This window comes from Bufo gargarizans, chromosome 4 (assembly GCF_014858855.1).
Source record: "Bufo gargarizans isolate SCDJY-AF-19 chromosome 4, ASM1485885v1, whole genome shotgun sequence".
NCBI lineage: Eukaryota > Metazoa > Chordata > Amphibia > Anura > Bufonidae > Bufo > Bufo gargarizans.
This window is the reverse complement of record NC_058083.1, coordinates 264,049,905-264,066,173: the sequence shown is the minus strand read 5'-3', so window position 1 is coordinate 264,066,173 and position 16,269 is coordinate 264,049,905. Positions and strand designations below refer to the sequence as shown.

Genomic DNA, 16,269 nt, shown 5'->3' with positions numbered 1-16,269 from the left:
TCTGTATTTCTATTCTGCAAAAAAATAGAACATGTCCTATTATTGTCTGCATTATGGACAAGGATAGGACTGTTCTTTTAGAAGCCAGCTGTTCCATTCCGCAAAATATGGAATGCACGCGGATGTCATCAGTATTTTTTGCGAACCACAAAATACATATGGTTGTGTGCATGTGCCCTAAGAGTCAGGATATGATCTGTTATCCATGAATTTTATTAAGCAAATTTGATAGGGTCTCAATGTACCTGAAACACAAAGCAAAAGACTGGCTACTCCCTGCTGACATTCCTCACTGTGTATGGCTAGCTTAACCTGGAAATTAGAAACCTTTCTTTTCTGTGATTGTTTGTTTTAATGGTGTATCTGAATTAGAATTTTTTTTTTCTAATACCTACAGAATGGGAAAAAGAAGAATTTGAAAGAAAGAGGAAAGAAGAGTTGTTAAATGAAGGAAAAACTATAAAGGAAGTTGGTTTAAGCAGAAACGAAGACGAAAAGCTTAAAAAGGAGCTCTTATTAGCAAAAATGTTCGAAATAGACAGAGAAAACCACGACCCGTTTTACTCCGACAACTCTAAACCTGCTTCAGCACCACTTGTAGATCCTTCAATAAAAGTGGACACCGCAGATACAAGGCATAAAACATATAGATTCTCAGAGCCAACTGAAAAACTGTTCAATGGCCTCCCAGTCAATGGAGGGCGCGAGTCAAAAAGAGATGTCCAAAGTCATAAAAACACAGAGGATACCAATGGTGACGTCACATTTGGGAGTTATACTCCATCTTTTGGAAGGGGGAGAACAACTGTTGATAATCAAAGGAAAGAAGTGTTAGAGGAGTCTTTTATAACCACATTAAAGCTGGACATACAAAAAGATAAAAAATCTAATTTAATGGAGCAGCTTTTTGGAAACAGTTCTAATGCTACATTACCTTCTGTTTCCAAATTTGATAACAAAAATGGTCTAATTTCAAACAGCAGCAGAATTCAAGATCAGGACTCAAACAACGCTTTACCATTGGAACAAAACGGTAAAATCAGAGGGAAAGATGACGTGTTCTTACCTGGGGATGGCAAAATCTCAAGCTCCAGTAGAAGCCGCTTGCAGAACATGCCGGGAAGGACGGCAATAAAGGCTGTTAACTCTGTAGAAGATGAAATAGAAGAATTAGCATTATAGAAATGATGTAAATGTGCCTGTTCAATATTTATAGCATAGTAAAAATGTAAAGTTTCTTTTAATGTGTCTTAGTATATTGTAATATTTTTAATTGCCACTATTTTTCTGACGCATTTTATTAAATATTTTTTTGAAATATAAAGAAAAACATCAACATTTTTGCCAGGATTTTAAAAGGTAATGGATGCCCTCGGGAACATTTTATTACCACCTTCTACTTATTTGGATAATTTTCTCAGTTGGTCTCAAAAAACTTTCAACAATTTGTCTTCTACAGTTTTCAATTTCACTACCTCTGCACACTGTTCCTTCAGCTTCTCAGTAAAATTTGTCAAAGAACTGATCTGACGGCTCAATCTGTAGCCCTTATCTCACACATATAACCTAAAGTTTATTAGTTTTAGAAGTATTTAGCTTAGATTAATGTTTATGAGCTGCCAGGGAACCTAAGATAAGAATGTATGTAGCGTAAATGCAGAAACAATGCAGCCACTAGGTTTTTGTTTTTTTTGATGCCTTCAGAGCAGCTCTTTGATGGATTTCACTGAGAAGAAGGAACAGTCTGCAGATGCAATCTAACTTCAAGCAGTAAAAGACATGTTGGCTTTTTTTTTTTTTTTTTTTTTTTTTATAAAGACTAATTGAAAAATATATTTTTACCCTAAAATAAGCAAATTGCAATGATTAAAAAAAATCATTACAGGTGTCTGTCACATTTTAAGTACAGTTCAGATCCCTGTTTTTCAGTATATTTGTAAGATAAGTAGGTTATACAAATAATTTTAATTTCTTTAAATGCCCCCTTTTAAAGTTGCACTTAAAGTAAGATTTATAATGGCCACTCGCTTAATTTGGCAGATGCATTCTGGGTGGGTGTTGTCAACTGCCGCTGAATATCCAGCTTTAAAATACTGATAGTACTACCTAGTATTTTTCCGCTGTGCTACAATACAAATAATTAAATTTAACATGTGGTTTGAATTCTGTATATGGTAAGTAATAATCCATAATTAACAGATACAAATTGTGCATTTGGATTATAAGAACAATACTTCAGATCTGTTCCAACTGTTTAACATTATATTTATCAATGTGAAAGGAATGTTCATTATAATGATTAAATTATTAACTAAAAGGGTTAATAAATCACACATTATTATTAGCCTATTTTGTCTAAAATATTTAAAGGTGCATTTGTCATAAAATGTTGTACAAATGATTTACAGGGATATGTTAATATATTTTGCTCTAAGCTAGGGTTTTATTTAAGTTAAATTATGATGCTCCTGAAATTCACTTTTTTTTTTGTGTGCCCAATAAATTACAATATATTTATAGAATCTTATGATTTATGGATTGAGATATAGATCTATATTTATAAAACACGCACTAACTGGGTAGTCCCCAAGATAGGACAATCTAAAACTTCACTTTTATTCAGGTATAAATGCACATATGTGGGCACGAACCTAGGTAATTAAACTATACAGCCTATCCACAGAGCCAATATGCATCCACGGAAATAGGCTGGCCCTTAGCCAGAAGTAAGTTTAGTGTACCTGCTTAGTTTTAAACTAGTGTCTGGTATTTCATTAATGTAGAACTATGATTTTAATTTAGTTTTAGTCCCCTGATGAGCCTAGGCAACACCTCTTGGACAATACACATTGGGATTTTGTAGAGCCTTTTGAGTCTAGGGCATTTTTCCAGTGGGGTTGATCATATCAGGGCAGGTGGTCGATCAGGCAAGTTGAAGAACAACCGGGTAATGCCTCATTCACACGTCAGTGTTTTGGTCAGTGATTTCCATCAGTGATTTTGAGCCCAAACCAGGTGCGTCTTTAAATACAGAACAGGTGCAGATCTTTCTCTTATACCTTATGTCTGTGGAGGCTCCAATCCTGGTTTTGGCTCACAATCACTGATGAAAATTACTGACTGAGGCATAAGTGTTTGAGCCCCGCCATAAGACATTTCTGGTCCGTTGTGATTGGTCTACAGTCGTGGCCAAAAGTTTTGAGAATTACATAAATATTGGAAAAGTTGCTGCTTAAGTTTTTATAATAGCAATTTGCATATATTCCAGAATGATCAGATGAATTGCATAGTCCTTCTTTGCCATGAAAATTAACTTAATCCCCAAAAAACCTTTCCACTGCATTTCATTGCTGCCATTAAAGGACCTGCTGAGATTATTTCAGTAATTGTCTTGTTAACTCAGGTGAGAATGTTGATGAGCACAAGGCTGGAGATCATTATGTCAGGCTGATTGGGTTAAAATGGCAGACTTTACCTGTTAAAAGGAGGGTGATACTTGAAATCATTGTTCTTCCATTGTTAACCATGGTGACCTGCAAAGAAACGCGTGCAGCCATCATTGCGTTGCTTAAAAATAGCTTCACAGGCAAGGATATTGTGGCTACTAAGATTGCACCTCAATCAACAATTTATAGGATCATCAAGAGCTTCAAGGAAAGAGGTTCAATTCTTGTTAAGAAGGCTTCAGGACGTCCAAGAAAGTCCAGCAAGCGCCAGGATTGTCTCCTAAAGAGGATTCAGCTGCGGGATCGGAGTGCCACCAGTGCAGAGCTTGCTCAGAAAATGGCAGCAGGCAGGTGTGAGCGCATCTGCACACACGGTGAGGCGAAGACTTTTGGAAGATGGCCTGGTGTCAAGAAGGGCAGCAAAGAAGCCACTTCTCTCAAAAAAAAACATCAGGGACAGATTGCTCTTCTGCAGAAAATATGGTGAATGGACTGCTGAGGACTGGGGCAAAGTCATATTCTCCGATGAAGCCTCTTTCCGATTGTTTGGGGCATCAGGAAAAAGGCTTGTCCAGAGAAGAAAAGGTGAGCGCTACCATCAGTCCTGTGTCATGCAGGAAAGCATCCTGAGACCATTCATGTGTGGGGTTGCTTCTCATCCTAGGGAGTGGGCTCACTCACAATTTTGCCCCAAAACACAGCCATGAATAAAGAATGGTACCAAAACGCCCTCCAACAGCAACTTCTTCCAACAATCCAACAACAGTTTGGTGAAGAACAATGCATTTTCCAGCACGATGGAGCACCGTGCCATAAGGCAAAAGTGATAACTATGTGGCTCGGGGACCAAAACGACATTTTGGGTCCATGGCCTGGAAACTCCCCAGATCTTAATCCCATTGAGAACTTGTGGTCAATCCTCAAGAGGCGAGTGGACAAACAAAAACCCACTAATTCTGACAAACGCCAAGAAGTGATTATGAAATAATGGGTTGCTATCAGTCAGGAATTGGCCCAGTCGAATTGCAGAGTTCCTGAAAAAGAAGGGCCAACACTGCAAATACTGACTCTTTGCATAAATGTCATGTAATTGTTGATAAAAGCCTTTGAAACGTATGAAGTGTGTGTAATTATATTTCACTACATCACAGAAACAACTGAAAAGCAGTTTAGCAGGAAACTTTGTGAAAACTAATATTTGTGTCATTCTCAAAATTTTTGGCCACGGCTGTACAAGAAAATGGTAAGACAGTTCTATGTTTTTATATGTGCACTGGTATCTTCTGTTTATCACTGGTTGATTAGTGGGCTTATTTCATTGTTGATTTTATATATACCTGAAGTTTTAAATTGTTCTGTCTTGAGGAATACCCAGTTAGCACATGCTGGATTTATGGGACTATGGAGTTTTTCTTACCTCCTAAGTGATTACTGAATAACAGGGTTATATGATTTGTCATACACATGTCATAGATATCGGTCACCCACTTGGGAGCCTTCTCAATGAACTGCAGAATTGATAAGGAAAAACTGGCTTGCCTGTTGGCCAAATAAACAAACTTGTTTTATATGGTTTTCCATTTATGTGAATAGGTGTCATGTAATGCTACTTTTCCCCTGGAGCTATGTCCGCAGTCATCAACTAATAGTCGGGAAGTCTTTGAGAGAGTTTTGGTTTGCTCTTTTTCCCTGAGTTGTTAAACATAAATTGTGTGTGTCGTTAAGGTCTGAAGTTTTTGTACTCAAGAAAGTTTCATAAATATTCTGCAGTAAGGCTCTATAATATTACAATGATAAATACACTAAAAAATATTACTAGAACGCCAAATATATCAGATGTATATTTCTTAAAAAGTGCACTGTGCTGAAAGTGGGATAAATTAGTGTATATATAACTCTAAAGGGATATGGAACTAGAAAAACGACAAGAGAATGCCTAAATATTTTACTATGTTGGCCTTGTGATCAAAATGTAACTAACTAAAATTAAAATGAATGTTTAAATACTGTGTGGCTATCTTTAATAAAGCCCTACCTGGCTCTAATAATGGGAGCTGTTAAATGGGTTATCCAATACCATAAACTGCCCCCCATAGGCCGGGCCCCTCAAAGGAAATATACTTACCCCGCTCCCTGCACCGCTCCTGGTCCCTGCACAGCCACCGCTGCTTCTCCCCATGCGCCAATTAAACATCCAGTGTCGGGGGTGGGGGGGAAGTTTATGGTATTGGATATCCCACTTATATATTTTCTAATTAAAACCACAGTGAAACATTTTTTTTTTTTTTGAAATTTTTCTGTGCATGATTATGGGGTCAGCTATATTACCTGATCTGTTAACATCATTTACAGTGGGGCAAAAATGTATTTAGTCAGCCACCAATTGTTTAAGTTCTCCCACTTAAAAAGATGAGGGGCCTGTAATTTTTATCATGGGTATACCTCAACTATGAGAGACATAATGAGGAAAAAAAAATCCAGAGAATCATTGTCTGGTTATTAAAGAATTTGCAAATTCTGGTGGAATATACTGTAAGTATTTCGTCAATAACAAAAGTTCATCTCAATACTTTGTTATATACCCTTTGTTGGCAATGACAGAGGTCAAACGTTTTCTATAAGTCTTCACAAGGTTTTCACACACTGTTACTGGTATTTTGGCCCATTCCTCCATGCAGATCTCTAGAGCAGTGATGTTTTGGGGCTGTCGCTGGGCAACACAGACTTTCAACTCCCCCCAAAGGTTTTCTATGGGGTTGCGATCTAGAGACTGGCTAGGCCACTCCAGTGTCACATCGCTCTATTTCAAGGAGCTGCAAATAAAAAAAATGTTGATCGGCGCTCATCTGCCTATTACACAAGCCAGTGCAAAGTGACTGGGGAGGAGTGATCGCCGCCACAGTTGTGCTACAGATAATCGGACAACTTTTTCATCCTGATTTAAAATATGCAAATCAGCCGACAAATGAGCGATTTCTTGTTTATCGACTGATCAGCTGGACGATTATACTGGCCAGATATAAGCGCTCCTATGAACACTTGTTCCCAGTAATTGTCCCAAATATCGTGCTGCAGCATAACCCCTGAAACCGAAGAGTTATACTTACCTGCTCCCCGCCTCTCCGGTTCTTCGAACTGCCTCCGCTGTTTACACCTGGCAGTGCATGGACATGGTCATACACCACTCAAGACATTGACTGGCTTTAGGCGGTGATGTGGCCACAAGCAGCATGTCACTGCTGAAGCCAGTCATTGACTGGAGCCGTACAAGTGACCATGGCCATGCACTGACAGGTGTAAACAGAGCAGGAACCGGAAGATGGAGGCAGCGGGGGCAGTGCAGAGGACCAGAGCGGAGTAGAGCAGGTAATTATGAATTTTCCATTTTAGAGGCCATGCTGCAGGAACTTGTTAAAAATCTTTTTTACCAGAAAAGTGGCGATGACATTTCCTTCCATCCTGCCTCCTATTTATAAATCAGCATTTTCCTTCACTGCAGAGGACGGAGCTCACTGGTTACTACTAGTGTTGAGCGCGAATATTCGAATATCGAAATTTGTAAGTGAATATCGGCACTTTGCTAATTCGTGAATATTTCGAATATAGTGCTATATATTCGTTATTTAGAATATATATATTTTTTTTATTGTTACCCTAACTTTGTCCAAAAGCAGTACTTTTAAGAGATGATTCCCTGCTCCCTGCCCGCTCAAGTCAGTGCCCGTTGCTGCCTCTATCTACTTCCCGTGCGCATGGAGCGTCCCCATCACCATGGGAACGCCTCCATGCTAGAATGTACTGTCGGATGTGAGAATCAAGTTGCAATCGCAATGCGAATAATATAACTTGAATAAATCACATAACTATTTTAACTTGTACCTGGTTTACAATGGTTGGCTTTCTTGAATTAGCGAAGATGGAGAATATTTAATTTTGACTATTAAATATATTCGTCATACTCGCTAATTGAAAGTAATTTTGTAAACCAGGTCTAAGTTGAAATCGCAATGCGATTAATTCAAGTTATATTAATCGCATTGTGATTTTAACTTGTAGCTGCTGCTGGGTCTCTAATGGAATGGGTCAGCTTGCTAGAATTAACGACGTTAACAAATATGGAATCTAGCAGTGCTAATTTGTAGTCGCAATGCGATTTATATTTGCTATTATTAACCGCATTGCTAATCCAACTTTTATAATGCACTATTCTGACCTACAGTACTGTTTTATTAGTTAATTCTACCAATACCACCTATAGCAAAATCGCCAAAGCTGGAATTTCAATGCAATAATATTCTCTATCTTTGTTGATGTCGAATACTTCGCTATCTTGATTCTTTTATTAACAAAGGCATAGAATATAGCGCTATATTCGTGTTAAATCTAGATCTCCAAGATTAAAGAATAGGAAAGTTGCCTTATTATTAAGTTATATGACAATTAGAAGTTATAATTTATAACTTCTAATTCTAAGCTTAAAAATCGCAATATGCGAATGATTAAATCGCATATTAATCGCGATAAATACAATAATGATGAATATTCGATTTCGACAAATATTCGCGAAATCGAATATGGTACCTCCCACTCAACACTAGTTACTACCATCTCCTGCCAATCCAGTTATAGGCGCCCTGCAGTAACCAGTAAGCACATTACCTTACTAGGTGGGGAAGGTGCCTATTGGTTAACGCTTAAATGACCAGGCCTGAAAAGGCCTTAAATAGGACCTTTCACCAGAATAAAACTTCTAAAGTAACTATACAGGCATGTAGAGCGGTGCCCAGGGACCCCCCTGCACTTACCTGGGCGCCGCTCCGTTCTCCCGTTATTGCCTCCGGTATCTTTACAGTTAGGCTCCACCCAGGGGAACCTGCCGGCGCCTCCTTCTCCCATGCTGCAGCGCTGGCCAATCACAGCGCTCAGCTCATAGCCTGAGAGGATTTTTTCTCTCTCAGGCTATGAGCTGAGCGCTGCGATTGGCCAGCGCTACAGCATGGGAGAATGAGCCGACGGCAGGTTCCCCTGGGTGGAGCCTAACTGTAAAGATACCGGAGGCAATAACGGGAAAACGGAGCGGCGCCCAGGTATAACAGTAAGTGCAGGGGGGTCCCTGGGCGCCGCGCTACATGCCTGTATAGTTACTTTAGAAGTTTTATTCTGGTGAAAGGTCCTCTTTAAGGACCAGACACTTTTTTTTGTGATTTAGCGCGCGTGGTGGTTCAAATGGTTGTAACTATCTTATTTGTTGGACTACCAAAATAATTTTTGCAACAATTTTTATTTGGGGGAAACTACAAAACGTTTTAAAGTGTATTTTTTTTGAAACTATAGCTCCTTATTCTTTTAAATATGCAAACTGACACCAAAATTAATTATTATAATTAGTTCTCTATTTTGTGTAGGCCGTTTTGCTATATAATATGAAAAGTTTCACGTGAATGGGGCGGTAACGGTGACGGTTTTGATTGGTGTGGGTGTTTTTTCTTTTATGTATAATTTTTTTTTTAACTTAATATATTTCTGCTACATAATATATCCCCCAAGAGGTCATAAAAAGACCTTGGGGCACACTGTCACTTTTTTAAATTTTGCACTTTTTCATAAAAAGACTGTGGTGGGACAGTGAACACTCTTTTTTTTATTAAGCACTTTTTCCTTTTTATTTTATTTTATTCTTTTAGTTTTCAATTTTATTTTGAATCATTTTTTAACTTTTTTTTAAATATATTTTTACCACATAATTTGTCCCCAAGAGGTCACTGAAAGACCTTTTTGGGAGACAATAAGTGACTTTTTTGGTACTATTACCACTGTAACTGGAGCATCCAAAGGAGCCCCAGTTACAGGAAAACCAGCCTGCTGCGGCAGGCTTTGTACCAGGGCAGTGCTCCTTGATCGCCGGGTCCACATTGCAGAGCGCTCATAGAGGAGAAGGCAGAAGCGCTAATAAAGCGCTTCTGTCTTCTCCTCGGCTTCCCCACTCTCACTAATAGCCGGGGACCCTTTCTGCTCCTGCTACTGTGCAGGAGCAAAACCTGTGATCCATCTGCTGTGCGGCGCTCTGTGCAGAAACACAGCTAATTGCAGGATCAGCTATGTTTCTGCCCAGCAGGGCGGGGGCCGCAAACCATGGCTCTGGGGGCCGCATGCGGGCCGCAGGTTGTGCACCCCTGCTTTACACGGATCAGTCGTCCTGGTCCCTTTGCAGAAAAATAGCCCCAAAGCATGAAGTTTCCACCCCCATGCTTCACAGTAGGTATAGTGTTCTTTGGCTGCAACTCTGCATTCTTTGAGTCCCTGGCGGCGTAGTGTGTTACTGATGGTAGCCTTTGTTACTTTGGTCCCAGCTCTCTACAGGTCATTCACTAGGTCCCCTGTGTGGTTCTGGGATTTTTGCTCACTGTTTTTGTGATAATTTTGACCCCATGAGGTGAGATCTTGCGTGGAGCACCAGATCGAAGGGAGATCATCAGTGGTCTTGTAGGTTTTCCATTTTCTAATAATTGCTCCCACAGTTGATTTCTTCACACCAAGCTGCTTGCCGATTGCAGATTCAGTCTTTCCCGTCTGGTGCAGGTCTACGATTTTGTTTCTGGTGTCCTTCAACAGCACTTTGGTCTTGGCCATAGTGGAGTTTGGAGTGTGACTGTGTCTTTTATACTGATAAAAAGTTCAAACAGGTGCCATTAATACAGGTAACGAGTGGAGGACAGAGGAGCCTTTTAAAGAAGCTCCAGGTCTGTGAGAGCCATAAATCTTGCTTGTTTGTAGGTGACCAAATACTTATTTTACCAAGGAATTTACCAATTAATTCATTAGAAATCCTACAATGTGATTTTCTGTATTCTTTCCCCCCATTCTGTCTCTCATAGTTGAAGTGTACTTATGATGAAAATTACAGGCCTCTCTCATCTTTTTAAGTGGGAGAACTTGCACAATTTTTCTGACTCAGAAATTTTCTGCAACAAAAACTTCAGCATATGAAGGCAACCTAAGGGTAGGTTCACGTGGATTTTTTGGAGTGAGTTTAAGGCAGATTTTCATGCAAGTGGATTTGAAAGGAATTTTAAATATAAAGAAAGGACTTCTTCCTGCTGGATCCATTTATGGCTTTCGCTGAAATAATTATAGCAAAATCTGCCTTACAACCTCCTACAAAAAATTCTGTGTGAACCTACCCTTAGGGCTCATACACATGACTGTATATTTTCAGTGGTCCACAAAACACAGATGACATCCATGTTCGGTCGTTTTTTTTTTGTTTTGTTTTTTTGCAGACCCATACAAAGCCAGATGGATCCGGATCGAACACTGATACTAAATACAGTCGTGTGCATGAGGCCCCATAATGGCATTTTAAGGCTGTTTCAAGGTATTTCTTTTTTCCTCTTTTTGGGTCCGCAAAAAAACCTGAAGTTACTCCGTGTGCATTCCGTGTCTGTATTCCCGTTCCACAAATAAATAGAACATGTCCTATTATTGTCCGCATTACAGACAAGGATAGTAGTGTTCTATTAGGGGCCAGCTGTTCCGTTCTGCAAAATACGGAATGTACACGGACGTCATCCGTATTTTTTGCCAATCCGTTTTTTACGGACCGCAAAATACATACGGTCATGTGCATAAGCCCTTATACTCACGTTCTGAGTCCGGAGTGTACAATTCGCTTGCGGGAAAGAAGCCAAAGTCTGATCAACGTAACCATCTGCACCATCTTCAAATACATAATCCATCATCACTTGAGCCCAAATATCTTCATTTAATGTTGGAACAGCCGCAGAGAGTTGCCAGAACCTGGATAATGAGAAACTCTGCAACACCTGCAGTCACAAGACCCAGCATACCTTGAGTCCAGATACAAGTGACCTATATTGGAATGGCTAAAGGAATTATAAGTATACTTATGGAATAGTGTCTCCGTATTCACACGTCCGTTGTTTCTTTCCTGATCTGTTCCGTTTTTTGCGGAACAGATCTGGACCCATTCATTTTCAATGGGTCCTGAAAAAAATCTGACATTGTGCTGTCTGATTTTTTTCAGGACCCATTGAAAATGAATGGGTCCAGATCTGGTCCAGATCTGTTCCGCAAAAAACGGAACAGATCAGGAAAGAAACAAAGGACGTGTGAATGGACCCTTAATATGGGTTACATTTATGTCTTCTCTTTCCATGGTTATAGATTGTATTGTAATACTTAAACATTGGGATTTGATGACATTGGGCTATCATGTTGCCCTTTGTGTTTGGACTCTCTGGAGGCAGGCCACCTCTTGACTTGAATGTCTGCCTCTCCCCCCACTGTTTGGTATATTATATTGTTAACTGTTTTGATCCTTTAGATCTTGGTCTTAGATACAAATATAGCCTCCAGATGTTGCTGTTTCTCATGTGTTAGCCAAGCTTCTCATACCCTTTGCCTTCATATGGTATCTTAAGCCGCATACCATTTTCTGAACACTTTTGCACAATTTAACCATGTATAAGATTATAGTTCATTATTGCCAGCAAAGCACCCCAATAACATTCAGCTGCAAACGCTAAGCATTTGCACATGTTGCTTTCAATGGATTATATCCGTTTTATTAAACACATAGCGTTATAGCACAATCTTTTTGCAGCAATAATGCCATTTTTATACCACTGATATTAAATGCATAGTTCAAAGACATTACACTGCAGTGTTATACTTGTGTTAAGGGACGAATTATTGCAGCAGACCATGTTTTTTATAGATATTTTTAGTTCAATAATGTAATTGTTGAACCAGTAATATTAAACACATAGTTCAAAGATATTTCTGCAAACACTGCATTGTTACATTTCTGTTCGCAGACACATTTTTGCAGCAGACCATGTTTTTCAGGCTTTTTAGTACAATCATATAATTGTTGAACCAGTGTGATATTAAATGCATAGTTCAAAGAAGTTACCACAAACACTGCATTTTCCCAAAGCAAATTGTCAATACCAGTGTCCAGTGTGTTTGTACAAGGTGTGTGTGTGTGTGTGTGTGGGGGGGGGGGGGATGATATTTAATTTCTATTCTGTCTTTAAATTGCAGAAAATACACTTGCAATTTTGCTAGTACCATTTAATAATCTATGTGTACCAAACCCATGACTTTTCATTTATAGGTCTCATAATAAAATGTACGGAAAACGGAAGATTGCAAAACAAAAGACCCAGGCCTCGTCATCCATACAGCCAGTAGCAATGGTAGTGGTACTTTTGGCCACAGTGGTGGCAGTAGGAGCAGTGGTAGCAATAGTGACACTGTGGACCTAAACTGATGTTTGGGTATGCAAGGCTCAGAAGGGAAAGACAACCTTTGGCTTTTGCAGCACAGATTTTGAAGAGTTGGTTTACAGGCACATCTGAGGTACCAGTACAGCTATTTTCTGACAACCATACATTTTTTTTTTTTTTTTTATATTTCTCTTGATGGATCTGCGAGGGCTTTTTTTTTTGCGGGATAGGTTGCCATTATTATTGATAATATTTTTGCAGTACATACTGTATTGTACTGCATTGGAACTGTCAGTATTACACTGACGGTTGACTATGAGACCCAGCCTGGAGACTGGACCTTATAGGATTTCATAGCCGCCAGACCCCAATGCCTATGTAAAGCATAAGGAAGCCTTAGCAGCCATTGTGACGCTGCCATCGCAGTGCTGGGAGCCGATGGGGGTCAGATAGGGAGTCCCCTCCCTCTTGTGAACCCCTTATATGTGGAGGTCAGGATTGACCGCAACATATAAGGGGTTAATCCACTGGCATCAGTGTTTCCAGCAGCACCCTTGCCACTGATTTAGGGGGCCAGTTTTGGCGCTACCCAATCAGCGTTCTGTACATGTATGGCACTGGGTCGTAACTCCTTTCCGGCTGTGCTGTACATGTTTAGCAAATTTCTAGAAGGGGCTCAAGAGGTTTGTTAGAATTACTGTGCTTATGTAGTTGCTTACCTCATGTACAGCTTCTCCATGTTTTTTGTTTTCAATTTGGATTCTCCTGAAACGTTTTCACCATGTAACCAAATAACTCTTGCTTGTTTGCTTCCTGTATGGAGCACTTTCTTTTGCAGTATCCAACCAAACCCATGATGCATTTCTCCTTTCTCTGCCACAGCTGCAGCACTGCCCTTAAATGGGTTGTCCGGGTTCAGAGCTAATAATACCCAGGCAGCCCCCTGATGTTAGCATCGGAGCATTTCATGCATCTTTTATTTACAATAACACACTGCAGTGTGTTCGGTGACGTCACCGGATCTGTTGGGTGGGCTTTAGCGCTGCCATAGCAGTTTTACATGCTAGAGCAGCGCTAAAGCCCGCCCGTCAGTGCCGGTGACATCAATGGGCTCACTGCTGGGCGGAAGCCTCCATCTGGCAGCCCTCTGGAGAGCCTGGTTGGTCGCCGATACTCCAGAAAATGCCTTTTCCCTGCGCGATTTAGTGCAAGGCAAAGGAGAGCATCGGAGCATGAACTGCTCCAATGTTCAAGTCAGGGGGCTGCCTGGGTGAAAATGGGGATATGTTCGGGTTCAGCTCTGAACCTGGACAACCCCTTTAAAAACACCCAGCTAGTTTATAGCCTCCTCCAACCAGCTAGTTATGGATGTTGATGCAAACCAGAAAACCCCTTTAAGGTGCTAAAACAGTTTTCATATGTGGATAAAAATTGAAAGTCTTTAACCACCTCCGGACCGCCTAACGCACATGTGCGTTCCGGAGGTGGCAGGCTGGCGCACAGTCACGCATATATGCGTCATCTCGCGAGACGCGAGATTTCCTGTGAACGCGCGCACACAGGCGCGCGCGCTCACAGGAACGGAAGGTAAGCGAGTGGATCTCCAGCATGCCAGCGGCGATCGTTCGCTGGCAGGCTGGAGATCCGAATTTTTTAACCCCTAACAGGTATATTAGACGCTGTTTTCATAACAGCGTCTAATATACCTCCTACCTGGTCCTCTGGTGGTCCCTTTTGTTAGGATCGACCACCAGAGGACTCAGGTAGGTCAGTACAGTCGCACCAAACACCACACTACACTACACTACACTACACCCCCCCCCCGTCACTTATTAACCCCTTATAAACCCCTGATCACCCATGATCACCCCATATAAACTCCCTGATCACCCCCCCTGTCATTGATCACCGTCCTGTCATTGATCACCCCCCCTGTCAGGCTCCGTTCAGACGTCCGTATGATTTTTTCGGATCCGCAAAACGCATACGGACGTCTGAATGGAGCCTTACAGGGGGGTGATCAATGACAGGCGGGTGATCACCCATATACACTCCCTGATCACCCCCCTGTCATTGATCACTCCCCTGTAAGGCTCCATTCAGACGTCCGCATGATTTTTACGGATCCATGGATACATGGATCGGATCCGCAAAACACATGCGGACGTCTGAATGGAGCCTTACAGGGGGTGATCAATGACAGGCGGGTGATCACCCATATACACTCCCTGATCACCCCCCTGTCATTGATAACCCCCCTGTAAGGCTCCATTCAGACGTCCGCATGCGTTTTGTGGATCCGATCCATGTATCCATGGATCCGTAAAAAATCATGCGGATGTCTGAATGGAGCCTTACAGGGGGGGTGATCAGTGACAGGGGGGTGATTACCCTGATCACCCCCTGTCATTGATAACCCCCCTGTAAGGCTCCATTCAGACGTCCGCATGTGTTTTGTGGATCCGATCCATGTATCCATGGATCCGTAAAAAATCATGCGGATGTCTGAATGGAGCCTTACAGGGGGGGTGATCAATGACAGGGGGGTGATCAGGGAGTCTATATGGGTGATCACCCCCCCGTCATTGATCACCCCCCCCCCCCCCTGGTAAGGCTCCATTCAGACATTTTTTTTGGCACAAGTTAGCGGAAATTTTTTGTTTGTTTTTGTTTTTGTTTTTTCTTACTAAGTCTCATATTCCACTAACTTGTGTCAAAAAAAAAAATCTCACATGGACGCACCATACCCCTCACGGAATCCAAATGCGTAAACATTTTTAGACATTTACATTCCAGACTTCTTCTCACGCTTTAGTGCCACTAAAAAGCCAGGGCAGTATAAATACCCCACATGTGACCCCATTTCGGAAAGAAGACACCCCAAGGTATTCCGTGAGGGGCATATTGAGTCCATGAAAGATTGAAATTTTTGTCCTAAGTTAGCGGAAAGTGAGACTTTGTGAGAAAAAAACTAAAAAAAATCAATATCCGCTAACTTATGCAAAAAAATAAAAAATTCTAGGAACTCGCCATGCCCCTCATTGAATACCTTGGGGTGTCTTCTTTCCAAAGTGGGGTCACATGTGGGGTGTTTATACTGCCCTGGCTTTTTAGGGGCCCGAAAGTGTGAGAAGAAGTCTGGGATCCAAATGTCTAAAAATGCCCTCCTAAAAGGAATTTGGGCCCCTTTGCGCATCTAGGCTGCAAAAAAGTGTCACACATGTGGTATCGCCGTACTCAGGAGAAGTTGGGGAATGTGTTTTGGGGTGTCATTTTACATATACCCATGCTGGGTGAGAAAAATATCTTGGTCAAATGCCAACTTTGTATAAAAAAATGGGAAAAGTTGTCTTTTGCCAAGATATTTCTCTCACCCAGCATGGGTATATGTAAAATGACACCCCAAAACACATTGCCCAACTTCTCCTGAGTACGGCGATACCAGATGTGTGACACTTTTTTGCAGCCAAGGTGGGCAAAGGGGCACATATTCCAAAGTGCACCTTTCGGATTTCGCAGGCCATTTTTTACACATTTTGATTGCAAGGTACTTCTTACACATTTGGGCCCCT

The 16,269-nt window shown here is 41.1% G+C and overlaps 1 protein-coding gene across 3 annotated transcripts in view; it reads left to right on the top strand.

The window, feature by feature from the left end:
• LCA5 (lebercilin LCA5) overlaps positions 1-2,344 on the top strand; it is a 31,893-nt gene extending 29,549 nt beyond the window's left edge. For all 3 annotated transcript variants that reach the window (XM_044290183.1, XM_044290181.1, XM_044290182.1), the window contains exon 8: positions 398-2,344. In XM_044290183.1, the coding sequence (XP_044146118.1) occupies positions 398-1,182 (785 nt within the window). In that variant the 3' untranslated portion in view covers positions 1,183-2,344. The remainder of the gene's footprint in view (positions 1-397) is intronic.
• The last annotated feature ends 13,925 nt before the right edge of the window (positions 2,345-16,269 follow it).